This window comes from Salmo trutta, chromosome 15 (assembly GCF_901001165.1).
Source record: "Salmo trutta chromosome 15, fSalTru1.1, whole genome shotgun sequence".
Classification (NCBI taxonomy): domain Eukaryota; kingdom Metazoa; phylum Chordata; class Actinopteri; order Salmoniformes; family Salmonidae; genus Salmo; species Salmo trutta.
In genome coordinates this window covers 47,363,336-47,383,697 of record NC_042971.1, presented here as the reverse complement: position 1 = coordinate 47,383,697, position 20,362 = coordinate 47,363,336, and the positions used below count along the sequence as shown (strand labels likewise).

General features: G+C 42.8%; 1 protein-coding gene across 3 annotated transcripts in view; it reads right to left on the bottom strand.

The window, feature by feature from the left end:
* Positions 1-20,362, bottom strand: part of LOC115149182 (polypeptide N-acetylgalactosaminyltransferase 9-like) — a 37,977-nt gene extending 17,615 nt beyond the window's left edge. For 2 of the 3 annotated variants that reach the window (XM_029691798.1, XM_029691799.1), the window contains exon 1: positions 7,971-8,791. In XM_029691798.1, coding sequence (XP_029547658.1) covers positions 7,971-8,211 — 241 coding nt within the window. In that variant the 5' untranslated portion in view covers positions 8,212-8,791. Of the gene's footprint in view, positions 1-7,970; positions 8,792-19,583; positions 19,749-20,281 lie in introns of those variants that run through there. The other variant, XM_029691800.1, reaches the window with a different exon arrangement.

The following is a 20,362-nucleotide window of genomic DNA, read 5'->3' as shown; positions in this document are numbered from 1 at the left end:
TGGCAGGTCATTGGTAAAATAGAAAAGAGTAGAGGGCCTAGAAAGCTGCCCTGCGGTACACCACACTTTACATGTTTGACATTAGAGAAGCTTACATTAAAGAAAACCCTTTGAGTTCTATTAGATAGATAGCTCTGAATCCATGATATGGCAGAGGTTGAAAAGCCATAACACATATACTACCGTTTGAAAGTTTGGGGTCACTTAGAAATGCCCTTGTTTTTGAAAGAAAAGAAAAAAGATTGTCCGTTAAAATAACATCAAATTGATCAGAAATACAGTGTAAACATTGTTAATGTTGTAAATGACTATTGTAGCTGGAAACGGCAGATTTTTTATGGAACATCTACATAGGCGTACAGAGGCCCATTATCAGCAACCATCACTCCTGTGTTCCAATGGCATGTTGTGTTAGCTAATCCAAGTTTATCATTTTAAAAGGCTAAATGATCATTAGAAAACCCATTTGCACTTATGTTAGCACAGCTGAAAACTGTTGTACTTATTAAAGAAGCAATAAAACTGTCCTTCTTTAGACTAGTTGAGTATATGGAGCATCAGCATTTGTGGGTTCCATTACAGGCTCAAAATTGCCAGAAACAAATAACTTTCTTCTGAAACTCATCAGTCTACTCTTGTTCTGAGAAATCAAGGCTATTCCATGCGAGAAATTGCCAAGAAACTGAAGATCTCATACAACGTTGTGTACTACTCTCTCCACAGAACACAGCAAACTGGCTCTAACCAGAATAGAAAGAGGAGTGGGAGGCCCCCGGTGCATAACTGAGCAATAGGACAAGTACATTAGTATCTAGTTTAACACATGTTAGACTGAAGTCTAACAAAACAACCCCCACAATCTTTTTATCATCAATTTCTCTCAGCCTATCATCAGTAATTTGTGTAAGTGATGTGCTTGTTGAATGTCTTTCTCTATAAGCATGCTGAAAGTTTTTTGTCAATTTGTTTACTGTAAAATAGCATTGTATCTGGTCAAACACCATTTTTTCCAAAAGTTTACTAAGCGTTGGTAACAGGCTGATTGGTCGGCTATTTGAGCCAGTAACTTTACGGAATGTAAAATTACAATGCTTGTCTTTCATCATTTGGTCAGATATACTTGGATGTGTAGTGTCAGCATTTGCTGCTAGCATGTTATGCCTAAGTTTGCTAATCCTGCCAATTAAAAAAATAATTAAAGTAGTTGACAAAATCTGTTGGTTTTGTGATGAATGAGCAATCTGTTGCAATGAATGATGAGGCTGAGTTTGCCCTTTGATCCAGAATTTCATTTAAGGTGCTCCAAAGCTTTTTACTCTCATTCTTTATTTCATTTATCTTGATTTCATAGTGTAGTTTCTTCTTCTTTTTATTTAGTTTAGTCACATGATTTCTCAATTTGCAATAAGTTTGCCAATCGGTTGGGCAGCCAGACTTATTTGCCATTCCTTTTGCCTCATCCCTCTCAACCATACAATTTTTCAGCTCTTCATCAATTAACAGTTTTTACATTGTAATCAGTGGGCTGTGATAAATACTATGCATATCAGTCTCTCTTATTTTTATAAGAAACATTAATGTGTTGAAAATCCCAAATTGTTTGCATAGTGCACTTACACACAGCTCTGACACACACACTTACCCCACCAGCCATGCTACCTGGGGTCTTTTCACAGTCCCCAAATCCAGAACAAATTCAAGAAATTATATATAGAGCCATTATTGCATGAAACTCCGTTCTGTCTCATATTGCTCAAATAAACAGCAAACCTGGTTTCAAAACACAGATAAACCAACACCTCACAGCACAACGCCTCTCCCCTATTTGACCTAGATAGTTTGTGTGTATGCATTGATATGTAGACTACCTGTGCCTTTAAAAAAAATGTATGTAGTTCTGTCTATTAATGTTCTGTATTATGTCATGTTTCATATTTTGTGTGGACCCCAGGAAGAGTAGCTGCTTCTTTTGCAACAGCTAATGGGGATCCTAATAAAATACCAAAAATACCAAATACCAAACCTGCTGCAGAAATGTCACTATCTGGCTTGAATTTCATCACTGAGGCCTGATATATAAACTTTATATCTGATACAGTTGAAGTCGGAAGTTTACATACACTTAGGTTGGAGTCATTAAAACTCGTTTTTTCAACCACTCCACAAACTTCTTGTTCACAAACTATAGTTTTGGCAAGTCGGTTAGGACATCTACTTTGTGCATGACACAAGTAATTTTTCCAACAATTGTTTACAGACAGATTATTTCACTTATAATTCACTGTATCACAATTCCAGTGGGTCAGAAGTTTACATACACTAAGTTGACTGCGCCTTTAAACAGCTTGGAAAATTCCAGAAAATGTTGTCATGGCTTTAGAAGCTTCTGATAGGCTAATTGATATAATTTGAGTCAATTGGAGGTGTACCTGTGGATTTATTTCAAGGCCTACCTTCAAACTCAATGCCTATTTGCTTGACATCATGGGAAAATCAAAAGAAATCAGCAAGACCTCAGAAAAAAATGTGTAGACCTCAACAAGTCTGGTTCATCCTTGGGAGCAATTTCCAAACGCCTGAAGGTACCACATTCATCTGTACAAACAATAGCACGTATGTTACGTTCGTCTGAAGGATGAGACCAAGGTGCAGCGTGGCAGGCGAACATTTTCTCTTTATTTAAATGAACACCGTCAAAACAACGAAATAAAAAAACAAACGTAAAGTTCTGCAGGCTATAAAGCAGCTATACAAAAACAAGATCCCACAAAAACCCAGTGGGAAAAGTGGTAATCCCCGCTGGAGGCTCTGAACTGCCGATCGTCGCTGGAGGCTTTGGACTGCAGACCGCCGCTGGAGGCTCTGGACTGCAGACCGCCGCTGGAGACTCTGGACTGCAGACCGCCGCTGGAGACTCTGGACTGCAGACCGCCGCTGGAGACTCTGGACTGCAGACCGTCGCTGGAGGCTCTGGACTGCAGACCGTCGCTGGAGGCTCTGGACTGCAGACCGTCGCTGGAGGCTCTTGACTGCAGACCGTCTCTGGAGGCTCTGGACTGCAGACCGTCGCTGGAGGCTCCTGACTGGGGACTGTCGCTGCAGACTCCGGATTGGGGACCGTCGCTGCAGGCTCCGTGCCATGGATCATCACTACAGGCTCCGCGCCATGGATCATCACTGGAGGCTTCGTGCCATGGATCATCACTGGAGGCTTCGTGCCATGGATTATCACTGGAGGCTCCGGGCCATGGATCATCACTGGAGGCTTCGTGCCATGGATCATCACTGGAGGCTTCGGACCATGGATCATCACTGGAGGCTTCGTACGTGGAGCCGGAACAGGTCTCACCGGACTGGGGAGACACACTGGAGGCCGGGTGCGCGGAGCTGGCACAACCCATCCTGGCTGGATGCTCACTTTAGCCCGGCAAGTGCGGGGCGCTGGCACAGGACAAACTTGGCTGTGAAGGCGCACTGGCGACAGAGTGCGTAGAGCTGGCGCAGGACATACTGGGCTGTGGAGGCGCACTGGAGGTCTGGAGCGTAGGGCTGGCACAACCCGTCCTGGCTGGATGCTCACTTTAGCCCGGCAAGTGCGGAGCGCCGGCACAGGACGAACTGGGCTGTGAAGGCGCACTGGTGACACAGTGCGTAGAGCTGGTGCAGGATATCCTGGACCGAGGAGGCGTACTGGAGACCAGGAGCGCTGAGCCGGCACAATCCGTCCTGGCTGAATGCCCACTCTAGCACAGCAAATGTGGGGCGCAGGCACAGAGCGCACTGGGCTTTGAATGTGCACTGGAGATACAGTGCGCATCACCGCATAACACGGTGCCTGACTGGTCACACGCTCCCCATGGTATACACAGGGAGTTGATCCAGGTCTAAACCCTGACTCCGCCAATCTGCACGTGTGTCCCCCCCCCCAAAAAAAAATTGGGAGCTGCCTCTCGGGCTTCCATCGTTGCCGTGACTCCCGATCTTGTCGCCGTTCCTCTCTCGCTGCTTCCACCTGTTCCCATGGGAGGTGATCCCATCCGGCCTGGATCTCCTCCCACGTCCAGGAGCCTTTGCCGTCCAGGAAGTCCTTCCATGTCCATTCCTTCTGGCCACGCTGCTTGGTCCATTTTTGGTGGGATCTTCTGTTACATTCGTCTGAAGGATGAGACCATGGTGCAGCATGGCAGGTGAACATTTTCTCTTAATTTAAATGAACACCGTCAAAACAACGAAATACAAAAACGAACGTAAAGTTCTACAGGCTTTAAAGCAGCTATACAAAAACAAGATCCCACAAAAACCCAGTGGGAAAAGGCTGCCTAAATATGATCCCCAATCAGAGATAACGAAAGACAGCTGCCTCTGATTGGGAACCATATCAGGCCAACATAGAAATAAAAAAACATACATATACATAATCTAGAATACCCACCCAAATCACACCCTCACCTACCCAAATAGAGAAATAAAAAGGCTCTCTACAGTCAGGGCGTGACAACGTAAGTATAAACACCACGGGACCACACAGCCTTCATACCGCTCAGGAAGGAGACGCGTTCTGTCTCCTACAGACGAACGTACTTTGGTGTGAAAAGTACAAATCAATCCCAGAACAACAGCAAAGGACCTTGTGAAGATGCTGGAGGAAACAGGTACAAAAGTATCTATATCCACAGTAAAACAAGTCCTATATCGACATACCCTGAAAGGCCTCTCAGCAAGGAAGAAGCCACTGCTCCAAAACCGCCATAAAAAAAGCCAGACTACAGTTTGCAACTGCACATGGGGACAAAGATCGTACCTTTTGGAGAAATGTCCTCTGGTCTGAGGAAACAAAAATAGAACTGTTTCGCCATAATGACCATTGTTATGTTTGGAGGAAAAAGGGGGAGGCTTGCAAGCCGAAGAACACCATCCCAACTGTGAAGCACGGGGGTGGCAGCATCATGTTGTGGGGGTGCTTTGCTGCAGGAGGGATTGGTGCACTTCACAAAATAGATGGCATCTTGAGGCAGGGAAATTATGTGGATATATTGAAGCAATATCTCAAGACATCAATCAGGAAGTTAAAGCTTGGTCGCAAATGGGTCTTCCAAATGGACAATGACCCCAAGCATACTTCCAAAGTTGTGGCAAAATGGCTTAAGGACAACAAAGTCAAGGTATTGGAGTGGCCATCACAAAGCACTGACCTCAATCCCATAGAACATTTTGGGCAGAACTGAAAAAGCGTGTGCGAGCAAGGAGGCCTACAGACCTGATTCAGTTACACCAGCTCTGTCAGGAGGAATGTCAGCTCTGTCAAAATTCACCCAACTTATTGTGGGAAGCTTGTGGAAGGCTACCCAAAATGTTTGACCCAAGTTAAACAATTTAAAGGCAATGCTACCAAATACTAATTGAGTGTATGTAAACTTCTGACCCACTGGGAATGTGATGAAAGAAATAAAAGCTGAAATAAATCATTCTCTCTACAATTATTCTGACATTTCACATTCTTAAAATAAAGTGGTGATCCTAACTGACCTAAGACAGGGAATGTTTACTAGGATTAAATGTCAGGAATTGTGAAAAACTGAGTTTAAATGTATTTGGCTAAGGTGTATGTAAACTTCCGACTTCAACTGTATATAACTTGGCAGTTAAAACATAATTTGTCCATCTAAGAAACATTGCACGGCTGAAACAATCGCTCTCCCAGCCAGATGCAGAGAAACTCATCCACACCTTCATCGTCTCCTGGATCGACTATGGCAACGCTCTGATCGGGGTTTTCCAGCTAAATCACTTCAGAGGCTACAACTAGAATAGTGCTGCCAGAGTGCTAACCAAGACCAAGAAGTCAGCCCACATCACCCCCATCCTTGCTGAACTCCACTGGCTACCGGTCAACTACAGGATTGACTTTAAAATCCTCCTCCTAGTGTTTAAAGCCTTGAATGGATTGACTCCCACCTTTATCAACGACCTAATTTCTATAAATGAGCCACCTCGCCCTCTTCGCTTCAGCAGCTCCCTACTTCTTCAAGTCCCCAAGACACGTCTCCATATTATGGGGGACAGAGCCTTCTGCTCCCTTGCCCCTCGCCTATGGAATGCTCTCCCTGACCATCTGAGAGCTGCTTCATCAATCGGATCTTTTAAAACGGGCCTTAAAATCAGGGGCGCAACTTTGGTTTTAGAAGTGGTGGGACATACATTATTATTATTTTTTTTTATCCAGCCGGATAAACACTCCAAACAGCCTACGTCGCCCGCATGGTCCTAAAGCACACCGTTCCTTCGTTTTGTATCACATTTCAATGATACAACTGGGGGGGACAAAAATGCAATTTCAGAATGTGGGGGGACATGTCCCCCTGTCCCCAGTGAAAGTTGCACCCCTGCTTAAAACAACATATTTCTACTGACTTTCTATCTTATAGTCCTAATCTGGAAAGTCCTTTTAGCATTCAGAATTGCTATTTCCTGCTTTGATTCTAAATGTATGATGTTTATATCATTTTTTTATTTTATTGTTATCATTGTTTGTATTTTTGCCTATGTAGAGCTTTGAGATAACACTAATGAAAAGCAGTAAACAAATTAAATGTACTATTATTTATTTATTATTATATAACCTCAGGACAGTGGGGTATAGAGATTTCTTCTTGGGTGACTTTGTTATTCATTGATTTTAGTCCTTATTCCTTGTGCAGTAAAATAAGAGGTGATATTGTCCTTTACAATTGTTTGGAGCAAGATTGAGACCCATCTATTAAGGCTGACACACCATCAATCCTTCTAAACTGCTTTGTAATGGATTTTAATTATACTCCTCAAAGAGAATGTTATTAAATATTTTAGGTGCTAAAAAGAGGGGCCATGGAGTGGCCATGGACATTAACCATGGAGAGCTACTGGATGTGCAGGCTTTTGTTTCCAGACAGTCCTCTAAAACACATCGGATTCAGCTAATCAAGCTGCTGATGAGCACCTTATTAGTATCTTCCAGTAAGTATTGGCCACCCCTGATCTAATAAAAAATATTTAATTATGGCCAGTCACACAGTCTATATACTGTAATAGTTTTAATGATCCACAATGAATTGTTATATAAAACAAACTATAACTCTCCATATGGATTAGACTTGTATAATGCTAGTATTTTGGAAGGAAAACAGCCCTTTGTCTAGGTTATTTTTGGATGATTGAAAAGCAGGGTAGACATGTGGGCTGAAAGTGAAGCTAGGAATGGTACTGTAAATATGGATGAGGTAGATGCAGGCCAGGTTGATCAGTTATTCCAAGATAAGAGAAGTATGATACCCATTGGGTTGTATTTTATTTATTTATTTATTTTATTTTACCCTTATTTTACCAGGTAAGTATGACACCTGAGATGTGGCAAATCCACGAAACACTGTAAAATGCATGATTTACTCGAAGCACTATACAATTCATTGATAAAGCCCTGACATGGGGTGAAATAAAGTTACACCAAGCTGACTCTTGATGTTCATGATCACATCAATTAATCATAGCCAGCAGCATACCACTGCATCCCACTACTGGCTTGCTTCTGAAGCTAAGCAGGGTTGGTCCTGGTCAGTCCCTGGATGGGAGACCAGATGCTGCTGGAAGTGGTGTTGGAGAGCCAGTAGGAGGCACTCTTTCCTCTAGTCTAAAATAAAACATATCCCAATACCCCAGGACAGTGATTGGGGACATTGCCCTGTGTAGGGGGATGTTAAATGGGTGTCCTGACTCTCTGAGGTCATTAAAGATCCAATGTCACTTATTGTAAGAGGAGGGGTGTTAACCCTGGTGTCCTGGCTAAATTCCCAATCTGGCCCCCAAACCATTATCGTCACCTAATAATCCCCAGTTTCCAATTGGCTCATCTCTCCCCTGTAACTATTCCCCCAGGTTGTTGCTGCAAATGAGAACGTGTTCTCAGTCAATTTACCTGGAAAAATAAAAAAATGTACCGTTTAATTGATGGTAGACCACGTCCTCAAGATGCTCGAGCCTTTGAAGAATAGCCTGCTTGTCCACAAAGTTAGTGACTTTTCCGTTTCTACGGTTAGATCTTTGCTCAGTGGTCCTGCCGTTTTTCATGAATTCCTCTGAGCGATCCTGAAATCTGCAGTAAATCGAGAACAGTATAATGCCCACAAAAACGCAGATGTTTACAGTCAACAAAGTTTTTATCCGCCGTGCCCCAGCCATGAAACCGAGAGGAATCCGTCAGCATCTACCCATGAAAGAATAACACGTGCACTCCAAGTTTGGTGGCCAATCTTTGTGTATGTGTATTGGCACGTAGTCTCGTCATAGCCACCTCAGTGCTCCCGCGCATGAAAGGAGCTGTCCATTGAGCACCATCCTCGCCGCATGGATAAGAGTGGGCAAGAATGCTGTCAAAAACAATAAGCCAACGTAGAATCACATTTCCATTGTATTGCCCAGGGCATCCTCTCCAAATTGGTTCAAGAGAGAAGATATTGTCGGGCGAACTCCTGCCCCCCAACGGATTGCTTACTCAGCGACTGATTGCTTACTCCTTAGCAGCATGGCAGTATATCTCGCTCCAGTGCTCTAAACGCGGGGCTTGTTTCCAGATGCCAGTAGTACAATCGAGGACAAAAGAAGCGAGTGTAGCCTAGGCTAATACCCCATCTGGGTCTCCTCAGTCACCCCACTTGAGATGATTTCATAAAATCATGAACAAAACACCAAAGCGTTACTAATGAGAAGTGAATGTAATCCTTAATCGCATGTTACCTTGCTCGCTTGATGAAGACTGTTAAGTAAAGATAAAAGGGCTGCCATAGGCTACCAGTAACCAAGGTATGTCTGATATCGCCCCGATGCACTCTGTTTCTGTACAGAGAGATGGAAAGCATCCTTGTTACAGGTCTCTCTCTCTCTCTCTCTCCTCTCTCTCTCTTCTCTCCTCTCTCTCTCTCCTCTCTCTCCCTCTCTCTCTCTCCTCTCTCTCTCTCTCTCTCTCTCTCTCTCTCTCCTCTCTCCTCTCTTCTCTCTTCCCCTCTCCTCTCTCCCTCTCTCTCTCTCTCTCTCTCTCCTCCTCTCCTCTCTCCCTCTCCTCTCTCTCTTCTCTCCCTCTCTCTCTCTCCTCTCCTCTCCCTCCTCTCTCCTCTCTTCTCTCTCTCCTCCTCCCCTCCTCTCTCTCTCCCTCCTCCTCTCTCTCTCTCTCCTCCCTCTCTCTCTCCTCTCTCTCCTCTCTCTCCTCTCCCGCTCTCTCTCTCTCTCCTCCTCTCCTCTTCTCTCTCTCTCTCTCTCTCTCTCTCTCTCTCTCTCTCTCTCTCCTCTCTCTCTCTCTCTCTCTGGCCATGTTCTCACGATTAGCCCTATTGCACTCAGTGTTCAAAGCTAACCAAGAGTTGAGGTAACAACTTGTTTTAATCTGGTGCAATTTGTAATTTTGCAGCTCGGGCTATTTAAAACGTTTATTGATTTGTCATCTATTGTTTGTGCTTTGCAATATATTCCTCCTTAAAAGGCATATCATATGTCAGCTCAAAGCATATGTCAAACCCCAAACATGACTAGCCCTACTTCCATCATCAAGAAACTAAGCCACCAAGGTCAGTCAATGATGTGTGGTGGTGTGCTTTCTAGGAAACACCAAGAATAAAGCCAGGAAGGTACACAATGTCATTCTGGGGCAGCAGGTAGCCTAGTGGTTAGAGCATTGGGCCAGTAACCAAAAGGTTGCTGGATCAAATCCCCGAGCTTGACCGTAAAAAAAATACAAATCTGTTGTTCTGCCCCTGAACAAGGAAGTTAACCCAATGTTCCCTGGTAGGCCATCATTGTAAATAAGAATTTGTTCTTAACTGGCTTGCCTAGTTAAATAAAGGTAAAATCTGTGTAGTTTTGCTGCTGTTGTTTTTTGCTGTATACTAATTTCCCAGGGTACCCCACATAAAGCAGACGGGTGCTGAATGTGCGTTGCTATAATTACACAATCCACTCAGAGGCCCAAACTGTTCCTCAGGGCAACAGTCAATAGTCTAGACAGGGGGTATGTGGGGCCTCAAATCATATAGAATAAATAAAGCTTGTCCCAGGATATCCAAATATAATAACAAACTTCCAAGGAGGGAAAATAAATATCCCCATGTGTAAAATTGCATAATGCCTTACATTATAAAATATATCAGCTAGAGAAGTAAATGATATTGCAGTAATAAAGGACTGGAGCCATGTCCTGTTAAATAATGCTACAGTAGCATTATGCATCGAAGAAGCTGCAGTGTAAGCTAGAAAAAGAAAAAAATAGAGACATGGCAATACTTCTATTTACTTGACCAGAATTATCCAAGAACTGTCATGCTCTGAGTACATTCATGTCATGGAGCACATTCATGTAAATCTTTACAATCTGATAGGTGGATCTGGCAAATCCCTTATTTGCATGTAACGACATTAGTAAAACTGTTATTCCTTTGCTTGGTGAAATTGACCACATGGAAATGCAGACAAACCAAACTGTCCATAAAGAATATGAATGTACAGCTTAACAACCAGCAGCATAAATCTGGCTTCATACGATCTTTTACATGTTAGGTAAAAACTGCTGAGGGCAGCTTAATGTTTCTAACAAAAGTTGATTTGGGACCAAAGCAGTATTTATTTTAAGCAAAGTGATGAATGAAAATGTCTGCACAGAACAGAAATGCCAACTGTTATATTTTCTTACAGAATCGTGCGATAAAGGGCACAGGACAATAGGCTAAGGCAAAGAATCTTCCATTAAACTTGTTATTGTAAAAAAATATATATAATACACTGACCTTTAGCAACGTAAAGTGTCCCTTAAGATATATTTCACACTAGCAAAAGGTAGCCTGTCTGCACATTTTAAAGTTGGTTTGGCATTTCTATCTTAAACCATTCAAGAGCAATATCCCGGCCCTTCCATTTAGGAGCTATTCTGTAAACCAAAACTACACCTCGTTGCTGAATAATACCCCATGGAAACTCACAACACCACCCTGAGTATATCTTAAAAAGCCACAGCGGAGGTGACACTGGGTACGGCTGCTCTCTCTCTCTCTCTCTTTCTCTCTCTCTCATTGGCCTTCCCACTGAATCCATCCAAACACATTTCCCAGGCAATCCTGCCTCTGTATTAGGAAATGTCCAAAGCCATCACATCCTATTCAGAGCCAGTGGCAGCCTGAGTGCCAGACATGCTCTCTTAGCCAGATTAACAGCTTCATGAGAGGTATCAGGCTGCAGCTGCTGTGGTCATACAGCACATTATACAGCACATTATACAGCACATCACAGGCAGGAGAAACATGTTGAGAATAACAATAAAACAGTTCCTTGCCTCATTGCAATAGGCAAACATTGTTTAGGAAGTCTGCCTAACATGTTTCAATTACGTTTTTTTCTTTGAACTCTGAGATGGGGGTGGGAGACAATTGATACAGACAATCTGAAGTTCTATCTTCTTTTCCTCGATCAGAGTTTTGTAATAAATGTATTGTTTTTTTGCTTAGAAAATATTTCTACCATATGGGAACATTCCATATCGTCCTTAAAGGCCCAGTGCAGTCAAAAATGATTTTGCTGTGTTTTACATACATTTCCACACTTTGAGGTTGAAATAATACTGTGAAATTGTGAAAATGAGGCCTGCAAATTCAGCCTGTTTTGGTGGAATGGAGTTTTGGCCTGCCTGGCAGTAAATTAGTTAATAGGCTAATAAGAAAGAGAGTTCCAAACCTTTCTACCATTAACAGCTAGTTTTCAGTTTTCCACACTCAGACCACTCCCAGACAGTCCTAGCAAATTTCTTGCTTGAGAAATTGCTCTTTATTAAGATGCCATTTTTGTTTATTTTTTATTGTTTTAATTGAACCCTTGTGTGGTGGTCTATGGGACCCATTTTCAATGTTTACTAAAAGACAAGTGATATAATCAATAATTTTTTAAACCTGAGTCTCATTGGCCTTGGCTCATTTTCTGTAAAGAACATTTAAAAGAACACATTTTCATTGAGTGACACCGTGCACCCCCCTACACATGTATAGTACATATGTGGTGTTCGGGTCCACTGTAACCGAGGGTAATAAAACTGTGGGAAAATATGTGTGTAGGTGAAAACATGTAAAAATGAAACAAAAAGGTTTTCTGTGTGCCTTGACTCTTTCTTCCTCCTCCCAGGGCCTGCTGTTTCAACATAGCCCCAATAACCTGTCTGTCTCCCTGCCTGTCTGCCTGTCTCCCGCTTTTCTCACATTCTTTACCCTCTGTAGTATGTGAAACTACACAATATCTTGCGGGAACCTGCACATTGTTATTATAATACATTATTTCAATACATTATAAAAAAAATCTGTATTTTCCCACACTCTACCCCAGCGAGGTACAAATTGGGGGAGGGACACAGCAAATAAATAGCTTTGCATGTGTGGCTCCTTACCACAATCAATCAGTATGGCAAAAATAATCTCTGCTCAGAGGACCTTAGAAATAATCTTTGTAGAGAGAGAAGCTAGTGTGGAAAGAACGTCTTCCACTTTGGAAGATGAAGAATTTTCTGAATATGAGGATCATGTCTCTGTCAATTTGGAGTCTGAGAGTGAGTTGGAAGAAGAGGGTGAGATTGACTCTCAGCCAGCCCCAGGACCAGCCCATCCGCAGCCAGCCCCAGGACCAGCCCATCAGCAACCAGCTCATCAGTAGCCTGCAGGAGGAGAAATATGGATGTCAAAAAATTGTGATATTGAATGGTCTTCTTGCCCAAGGAATGAGCCACCCCACATGGCTGCCAATGTGATAAGGATGCAACCAGGGCCGGATGGCGGTTACTCATGTGCAGGACATAAAGTCTTCTTTTGAACTGTTCATCCCAGACACCATCCAGAAAATCATTCTGGAATGCACTAATATGGAGGTGTGTTTTTGGAGAGAGATGGAAGGAGATGGACCAAACTCACTTACATGCATACTTTGGGGTTCTTATCCTTGCTGGTGTTTTCAGATCCAGTGGGGAATCCACAGAATCCCTGTGGGATGCAGAAACTGGCAGAGAACTTTTCCATGCAACAATGTCTCTGGAAAACTTCCACATTATTTCCAGGATTATCCACTTCGATAACCGAGGCACCAGACCAGCTCAGCGGCAAAGAGTCAAGATAGTTGCAATCAGGTCAGTGTGGGACAAGTGGGTGGACAGCCTTCCCCTGTTTTACAATCCTGGGCCCAACGTTACAGTTGATGAGCAGCTTATGCCATTTAGGGACCGCTGCCCCTTCAGGCAGTGCATACCATCTAAACCCACAAAATATGGAATGAAGATCTGGTCTGACTGTGATGCTGCTTCATCATATGCGTGGAACTTGCAAGTGTAGATGGGGAAGCCAGATGGAGGAGACCCTGAGAAGAACCAAGGGATGTGGGTTGTCCTGGACGTGACACAGGGACTCCGTCACATGTGATAACTTTTTTACTTTGTACAAGCTGGGACAGGAGCTCCTCAAGAGGAAGCTGACGATGGAAGGAACAGTAGGAAAAAACAAGCCAGAGCTCCCACCTCAGCTGCTGAATACACGGAACAGAACTATCAATTCCTCTAAATTTGTGTTCACGGCCGACACGTCCCTAGTGTCCTATGTGCAAAAGAAAGGCAAAACTGTGGTACTCGTGAGTACGCTGCATAGGGATGGGATAATCTGTGGCCAGGAACATGAAAAACAGAAATCATAATGGATTGCAATGCCACAAAAGGAGGGGTGGACAATTTACAGCTCCAGCTGCAAAAGAAGAACCCTATGCTGGCCACTTGTGATATTCTTCAACATCTTGGACATCTCAGCATACAACACGTTTGTCACCTGGATGGCGTTGAACCCTGATTGGAACAGAGGGAAGCTCCAGAGGACACAGCTCTTTCTCGAGGAGCTGGGCAAGGCATTGGTGAGACCTCAAATCCAGAGGAGGCAACATATCCCAAGGACCCCAGCTTCTGCAGCCATCATGAGGAGGATTCAGGAGGAGGATGGCGGTTCCCCATCCGCCCAACCCACAGAACCAACAACTCCAGTACCGGAAGTAAGTGTGAGGGATGTTGTTGCATGTGTGTGTCTGACTCTCCTACCTTGGTCTGCTGTAACAATTTATGTGAGTGAGTGAAATGTTGGTAAAATTCCTTAACTAATTGTTATGATCATTCTAGATTGCAGCCAGTAGCAACAAGAAGAAGCGCTGTGATGTATGTGGACCCAAGAAGGACAGAAGACACAGTACCATCAAGTGCAATAAATACATTTATAACACACACAGTAAAACTCTGTCCCTCATGTCGTGTGTAGACCAGCCTTAATTTGTGTTCTATGTGGCTCATTTATCATTTCCATAAAATACTGTATGTACAATTTGTCGTTCCAATTTGCTCAGTTCAAACCAATAAACATCAATAGTGATTAAAACCTTGTTTCATTAATATTTGTTCAAGATAAACATGATTTATTGCACCCATGTCTTGATTATAATAGATTTCTGTTTACAAAAATCACATTATTAAAAAAAACGAATAGCGGTTTTATTGGTCAACGTGATCTAGCAGAGGTAAATGGTAAATATTAACCATGTATACTGTCTATATTGCTTGTAATTGATATGTCAACATCTAAGTATTAAGTATTTTATGTACATTGTTATGGCTGTATTGTTTAAAAACCCAATAATGTTGTGGGTCCATCAGACCCGCGAACGTTGCGTGAATAACCAAAACATGACCACCACATAAGGGTTAAAACAATCACAGTAAGGTACTTAACTGTTACCCAGAAATGATTAGATATTGAGATAAAAACATCTGCATTGGACCTGTAACTAAAGATGACAATATTATTTTGATGAGAGCGTTTCTGTCAGGTATTTCTGATCGATGTTGTGCAATGTGCACAAACAAAGATTTATACAGGATAACGTGGAGGCTGTGGTTAAACCATCCATCCCCAAGTAAAAGGTTCAATTTAAAGGTTGGACAAGTTGATCAAACAGCACAATAAGTGACATGGGATGGACCTGTGCTGCCCTCTACTGACAGGCATGTTTCTGGTTTCTCAAATGGTTTTCAAAGAGCCAGGTATTACACCAGCAGAGGACAGTGTAACACAAAATGAAATGGCTGTGGTGACTGGACCCTCTTAGCAATGGATAACGTTGAACAATAGTGTTGCACAAATGTGCCCTGTGATCCCTCAGGTGTGAAGTACGACAGAGAAAACAAGGCCCACTCCAATGTTCCTTGCTGTTTCTCACAAAAGGTGGTTTCAGCTCTGTCCCTCGTTTGTTCTTCTGTTTCATATAATTTCACTGCAAATCATCAGTCAGATTGTATTTGAAAGTAGAGGTTAATCTGGAGTGTGCTTTTATTACTGGAATGTGCTTTTATTGCTTTCACATTGCATTGGCATCTGGGAATGGCAACAAGAAAAGGAGCCCCTCAGTTGATTAAAAAAAACGTATATGTAAAAGACCATAAACAACTTGCATCTCCATTGCATCCAATTCAATAGAAGGATGGAAATAAGAGCACAAGGAAGCAAATTGACATTAAAAGCCCAGTGCAGTCAAAAAAGTGATTTCCTATATTTTATATACTATATACAGTACCGGTCCAAAGTTTGGATACACCTACTCATTCAAGGGTTTTTCTTTATTTTTACTATTTTCTGCATTGTAGAATAATAGTGAAGACATCAAAACTTTGAAATAACACATATGGAATCATGTAGTAACCAAAAAAGTGTTAAATCAATAAATCAATCAAATGTATTTATAAAGCCCTTTTTACATCAGCCAATGTCACAAAGTGCTGTATAGAAACCCAGCCTAAAACCCCAAACAGCAAGCAATGCAGATCTAGATGCACGTTGGCTAGGAAAAACTCCCTAGAATTGCCAGAACCTAGGAAGAAACCTAGAGAGGAACCAGGCTCTGAGGGGTGGCCAGTCCTCTTCTGGCTGTGCCGGGTGGGGATTATAACAGAACATGGCCAAGATGTTTAAACGTTCATAAATGACCTGCAGGGTCAGATAATAATAATCACAGTGGTGGTAGAGGGTGCAACAGGTCAGCACCTCAGGAGTAAATGTCAGTTGGCTTTTCATAGCCGATCATTCAGAGTTAGAGTCAGCAGGTGCGGTAGAGAGAGGGTCCAAACCAGCATGTCCGGGACAAGGTAGCACGTCCAGTGAACAGGTCAGGGTTCCATAGCCGTAGGCAGAACAGTTGAAACTGGAGCAGCAGCATGACCAGGTGGATTGGGAACAGCAAGGAGTCATTAGGACAGGTAGTCCTGAGGCATGGTCCTAGGGCATAGGTCCTCCGAGAGAAAGAGAGAGAGAAAGAGAGGGAGCATACTTAAATTCACACAGGACACCGGATGAGACAGGAGAAATACTCCAGATATAACAGACTGACCCTAGCCCCCCGACACATAAACTATTGCAGCATAAAAACTGGAGGCTAAGACAGGAGGTGTCGGGAGACACTGTGGCCCTGTCCAACGATACCCCCATGATAGGGCCAAACAGGCAGGATATAACCCCACCCACTTTGCCAAAGCACAGCCCCCACACCACTAGAGGGATATCTTCAACCACCAACCTACTACCCTGAGACAAGGCCGAGTAGAGCCCACGAAGATCTCCTCCACGGCACGAACCCGAGGGGGGCACCAACCCGGACAGGAAGATCATGTCAGTGACTCAACCCACTCAAGTGACGCACCCCTCCTAGGGACGGCATGGAAGAACACCAGTAAGCCAGTGACTCAGCCCCCGTAATAGGGTTAGAGGCAGAGAATCCCAGTTGAGAGAGGGGAACCGGCCAGGCAGAGACAGCAAGGGCGGCTCATCGCTCCAGAGCCTTTCCGTTCACCTTCACACCCCTGGGCCAGGCTACACTCAATAATAGGACCTACTGAAGAGATGAGTCTTCAATAAAGACTTAAAGTTTGAGACCGAGTCTGAGTCTCTCACATGGATAGGCAGACCATTCCATAAAAATGGAGCTCTATAGGAGAAAGCCCTGCCGCCAGCTGTTTGCCTAGAAATTCCAGGGACAGTAAGGTGGCCTGCGTCTTGTGACCATAGCGTACGTGTAGGTATGTACAGCAGGACCAAATCAGAAAGATAGGTAGGAGCAAGCCCATGTAATGCTTTGTAGGTTAGCAGTAAGACCTTGAAATCAGCCCTTGCCTTAACAGGAAGCCAGTGTAGAGAGGCTAGCACTGGAGTAATATGATCAATTTTTGGGGTTCTAGTCAAGATTCTAGCAGCCGTGTTTTAGCACTAACTGAAGTTAATTTAGTGCTTTATCTGGGTAGCCGGAAAGTAGAGCATTGCAGTAGTCTAATCTAGAAGTGACAAAAGCTTGGATACATTTTTCTGCATCATTTTTGGACAGAAATTTCTGATTTTTGCAATGTTATTTAAGATCTAAACCAGGCCAGAACTTAAACAAATCAAAATATGTTTTAGATTTTAGATTCTTTAAAGTAGCCACCCTTTGCCTTGATGACAGCTTTGCACACCCTTGGCATTCTCTCAACCAGCTTCACCTAGAATGCTTTTCCAACAGGAGTTCCCACATATGCACTTGTTGGCTGTTTTTCCTTAACTCTGCGGTCCAACTCATCCCAAACCATCTCAATTGGGTTTAGGTTGGGTGATTGTGGAGGCCAGGTCATCTGATGCAGCACTCCATCGCTCTCCTTCTTGGTCAAATAGCCCTTACTCAGCCTGGAGGTGTGTTGGGTCATTGTCCTGTTGAAAAACAAATGATAGTCCCAGTCCCACTAAGCACAAACCAGATGGGATGGCGTATCACTGCATAATGCTGTGGGGACCATGCTGGTTAAGTGTGCCTTGAATTCTAAAAAAATCACTGACAGTGTCACCAGCAAAGCACCCCCACACCATCACACCTCCTCCTCCATGCTTCATGCTGGGAACCACACATGCGGAGATCATCCATTCCACTACTCTGCGTCTTACAAAGACACGGCGGTTGGAACCAAAAATCTCAAATTTGGACTCATCAGACCAAAGGACAGATTTCCACCAGTCTAATGTCCATTGCTCTATTTCTTGGCCCAAGCAAGTCTCTTCTTCTTATTGGTGTACTTTAGTAGTGGTTTCTTTGCAGCAACTCAACCATGAAGGTCTGATTCACGCAGTCACCTCTGAACAGTTGATGTTGAGATGTGTCTGTTACTTGAACTCTGTGAAGCATTTATTTGAGCTGTAATCTGAGGTGCAGTTAACGCTAATGAATTTATCCTCTGCAGCAGAGGTAACTCTGGGTCTTCCTTTCCTGTGGCGGTCCTCACTAGAGCCAGTTTCATCATAGCGCGTGATGGTTTTTGCAACTGCACTTGAAGAAACTTTGAAAGTTCTTGACATTTTCTGGATTGACTGACCGTCATGTCTTAAAGTAATGATGGACTGTCGTTTCTCTTTGCTTATTTGAGCTGTTCTTCCCATAATATGGACTTGGCCTTTTACCAAATAGGGCTATCTTCTGTATACCACCCCTACCTTGTCACAACACAATTGATTGACTCAAAGGCACTAAGAAGGAAAGAAATTCTACAAATTAACTTTTACCAAGGCACACCTGTTCAATGAAATGCATTCTAGGTGGCTACCTCATGAAGCTGGTTGAGAGAATGCCAAGAGTGTGCAAAGCTGTCATCAAGGCAAAGGGTGGCTACTTTGAAGAATCTTAATACATGATTCCATATGTGTTATTTCATAGTTTTGATGTCTTCACTATTGTTCTACAATGTAGAACATTTTAAAAATAAAGAAAAATCCTGGAATGAGTAGGTGTTTCCAAATGTTTCACTGGTACTGTATATTTCCACACTATGGGTTTTGGAATAATACTGTGAAATTGTGAAAATTATGATAATGCCCTTTTAGTGTAAGAGCTGTTTGAAAAGACCGCCTGAAAATTCTGCCTGTTTCGGTGGGATCGAGTTTTGGCTTGTCTGGTGACATCACCAGGCAGTAAATTAGTTAATAGGCCAATAAGAAAGAGAGTTCCAAACCTCTACCAATTACAGCTAGTTTTCAGTTTTCCCCGCTCAGACCACTTCCAGACAGTCCTAGCAAAATTCTTGTTTGAGAAATGGCTCTTTGCTAAGAAGCTATTTTTGTTTTTTTCTGACCATTTTAATTGAAAACAATCACAGTAAGGTACTTAACTGTTTCCCAGAAATGGTTTGATATTTAGATAAAAATGGCTGCATTGGACCTTTAATAACTATTGAATGGACTCCTGGTGCCCTGGGGAGGTTAGAACCTACTGTTCCAGAGCATACATGTCTCATTTGTCAATGCTCTCGAGCAGCCTAGTGGTGCACTCAACTTACAGGACCTTTCTAAACGGAGCACTTCATCAGGGAAAACCCACAGAATCTGTCAGTGCACCACTAGAGACCTAAGACACTGGGGAATGGGGAATGTAGTAACTATTGTACTATACTATACAAATACAAATATATATCACTATACAAACATAGGAAATCAAAAAGGTTTACTTACACTCAACAGAGTTTGGAGGATGTTATGTGATAACAGAACATCATGTAGAACTGCAATCATAAAGCTGTTATCTGATCAACTTTGTTCAGAAACCCAGAGGACAACCCAGAGGATGATGAGAGCATATCCATGCTTCATGCATCTTTTAGCGTTCTGCTAAGGTTCCTATGGGAGTGATGCAAACCACAATAAAGGCTGGATGTTACTGATAATGGCAACCTGAGGAAGCTTTTCTACTATTTCCTCTTCCTAAGGCAATTGTAGCAGGACACTTTGAACACTACTTTACAGTGAATATGTACTGTAGGTCCTACAGCTATAGGGGGTTTATTTGTTTTCTTGGCACAGGAGCGTTTATGCCAAGCATGCTTGTGCATTAGGATTAAGTCTACATCATATAAAGAATATTAATTTAACACTCCCTTTTAACACACACCTTAGGCTCCATTTTCCCATTAGCAGTAGGCTATTATGCAACATAAATAATGCATATAGAAAAACAGTTTTGTTTGCATTTATTCATGACGAATTATGAAATATATGATTCACATTTCCTCAAAACCCTTTATTTCACCACCACGAACTAAATTTTACAAGAATGAATCTGCATGCTATTCTCAGCATAGGCTATACTCAATTGTAATAACCTGGTAGTCATAATAACTTCTATGTAATACTGTATCAACAACAGAACGAACTTTTTTAAGCAGTTAATAGGGTCGAAGTAGAGTTCCATTATTCACCTCCTCCCGTCAGTGTCAAGTCGATGATCATTTCAG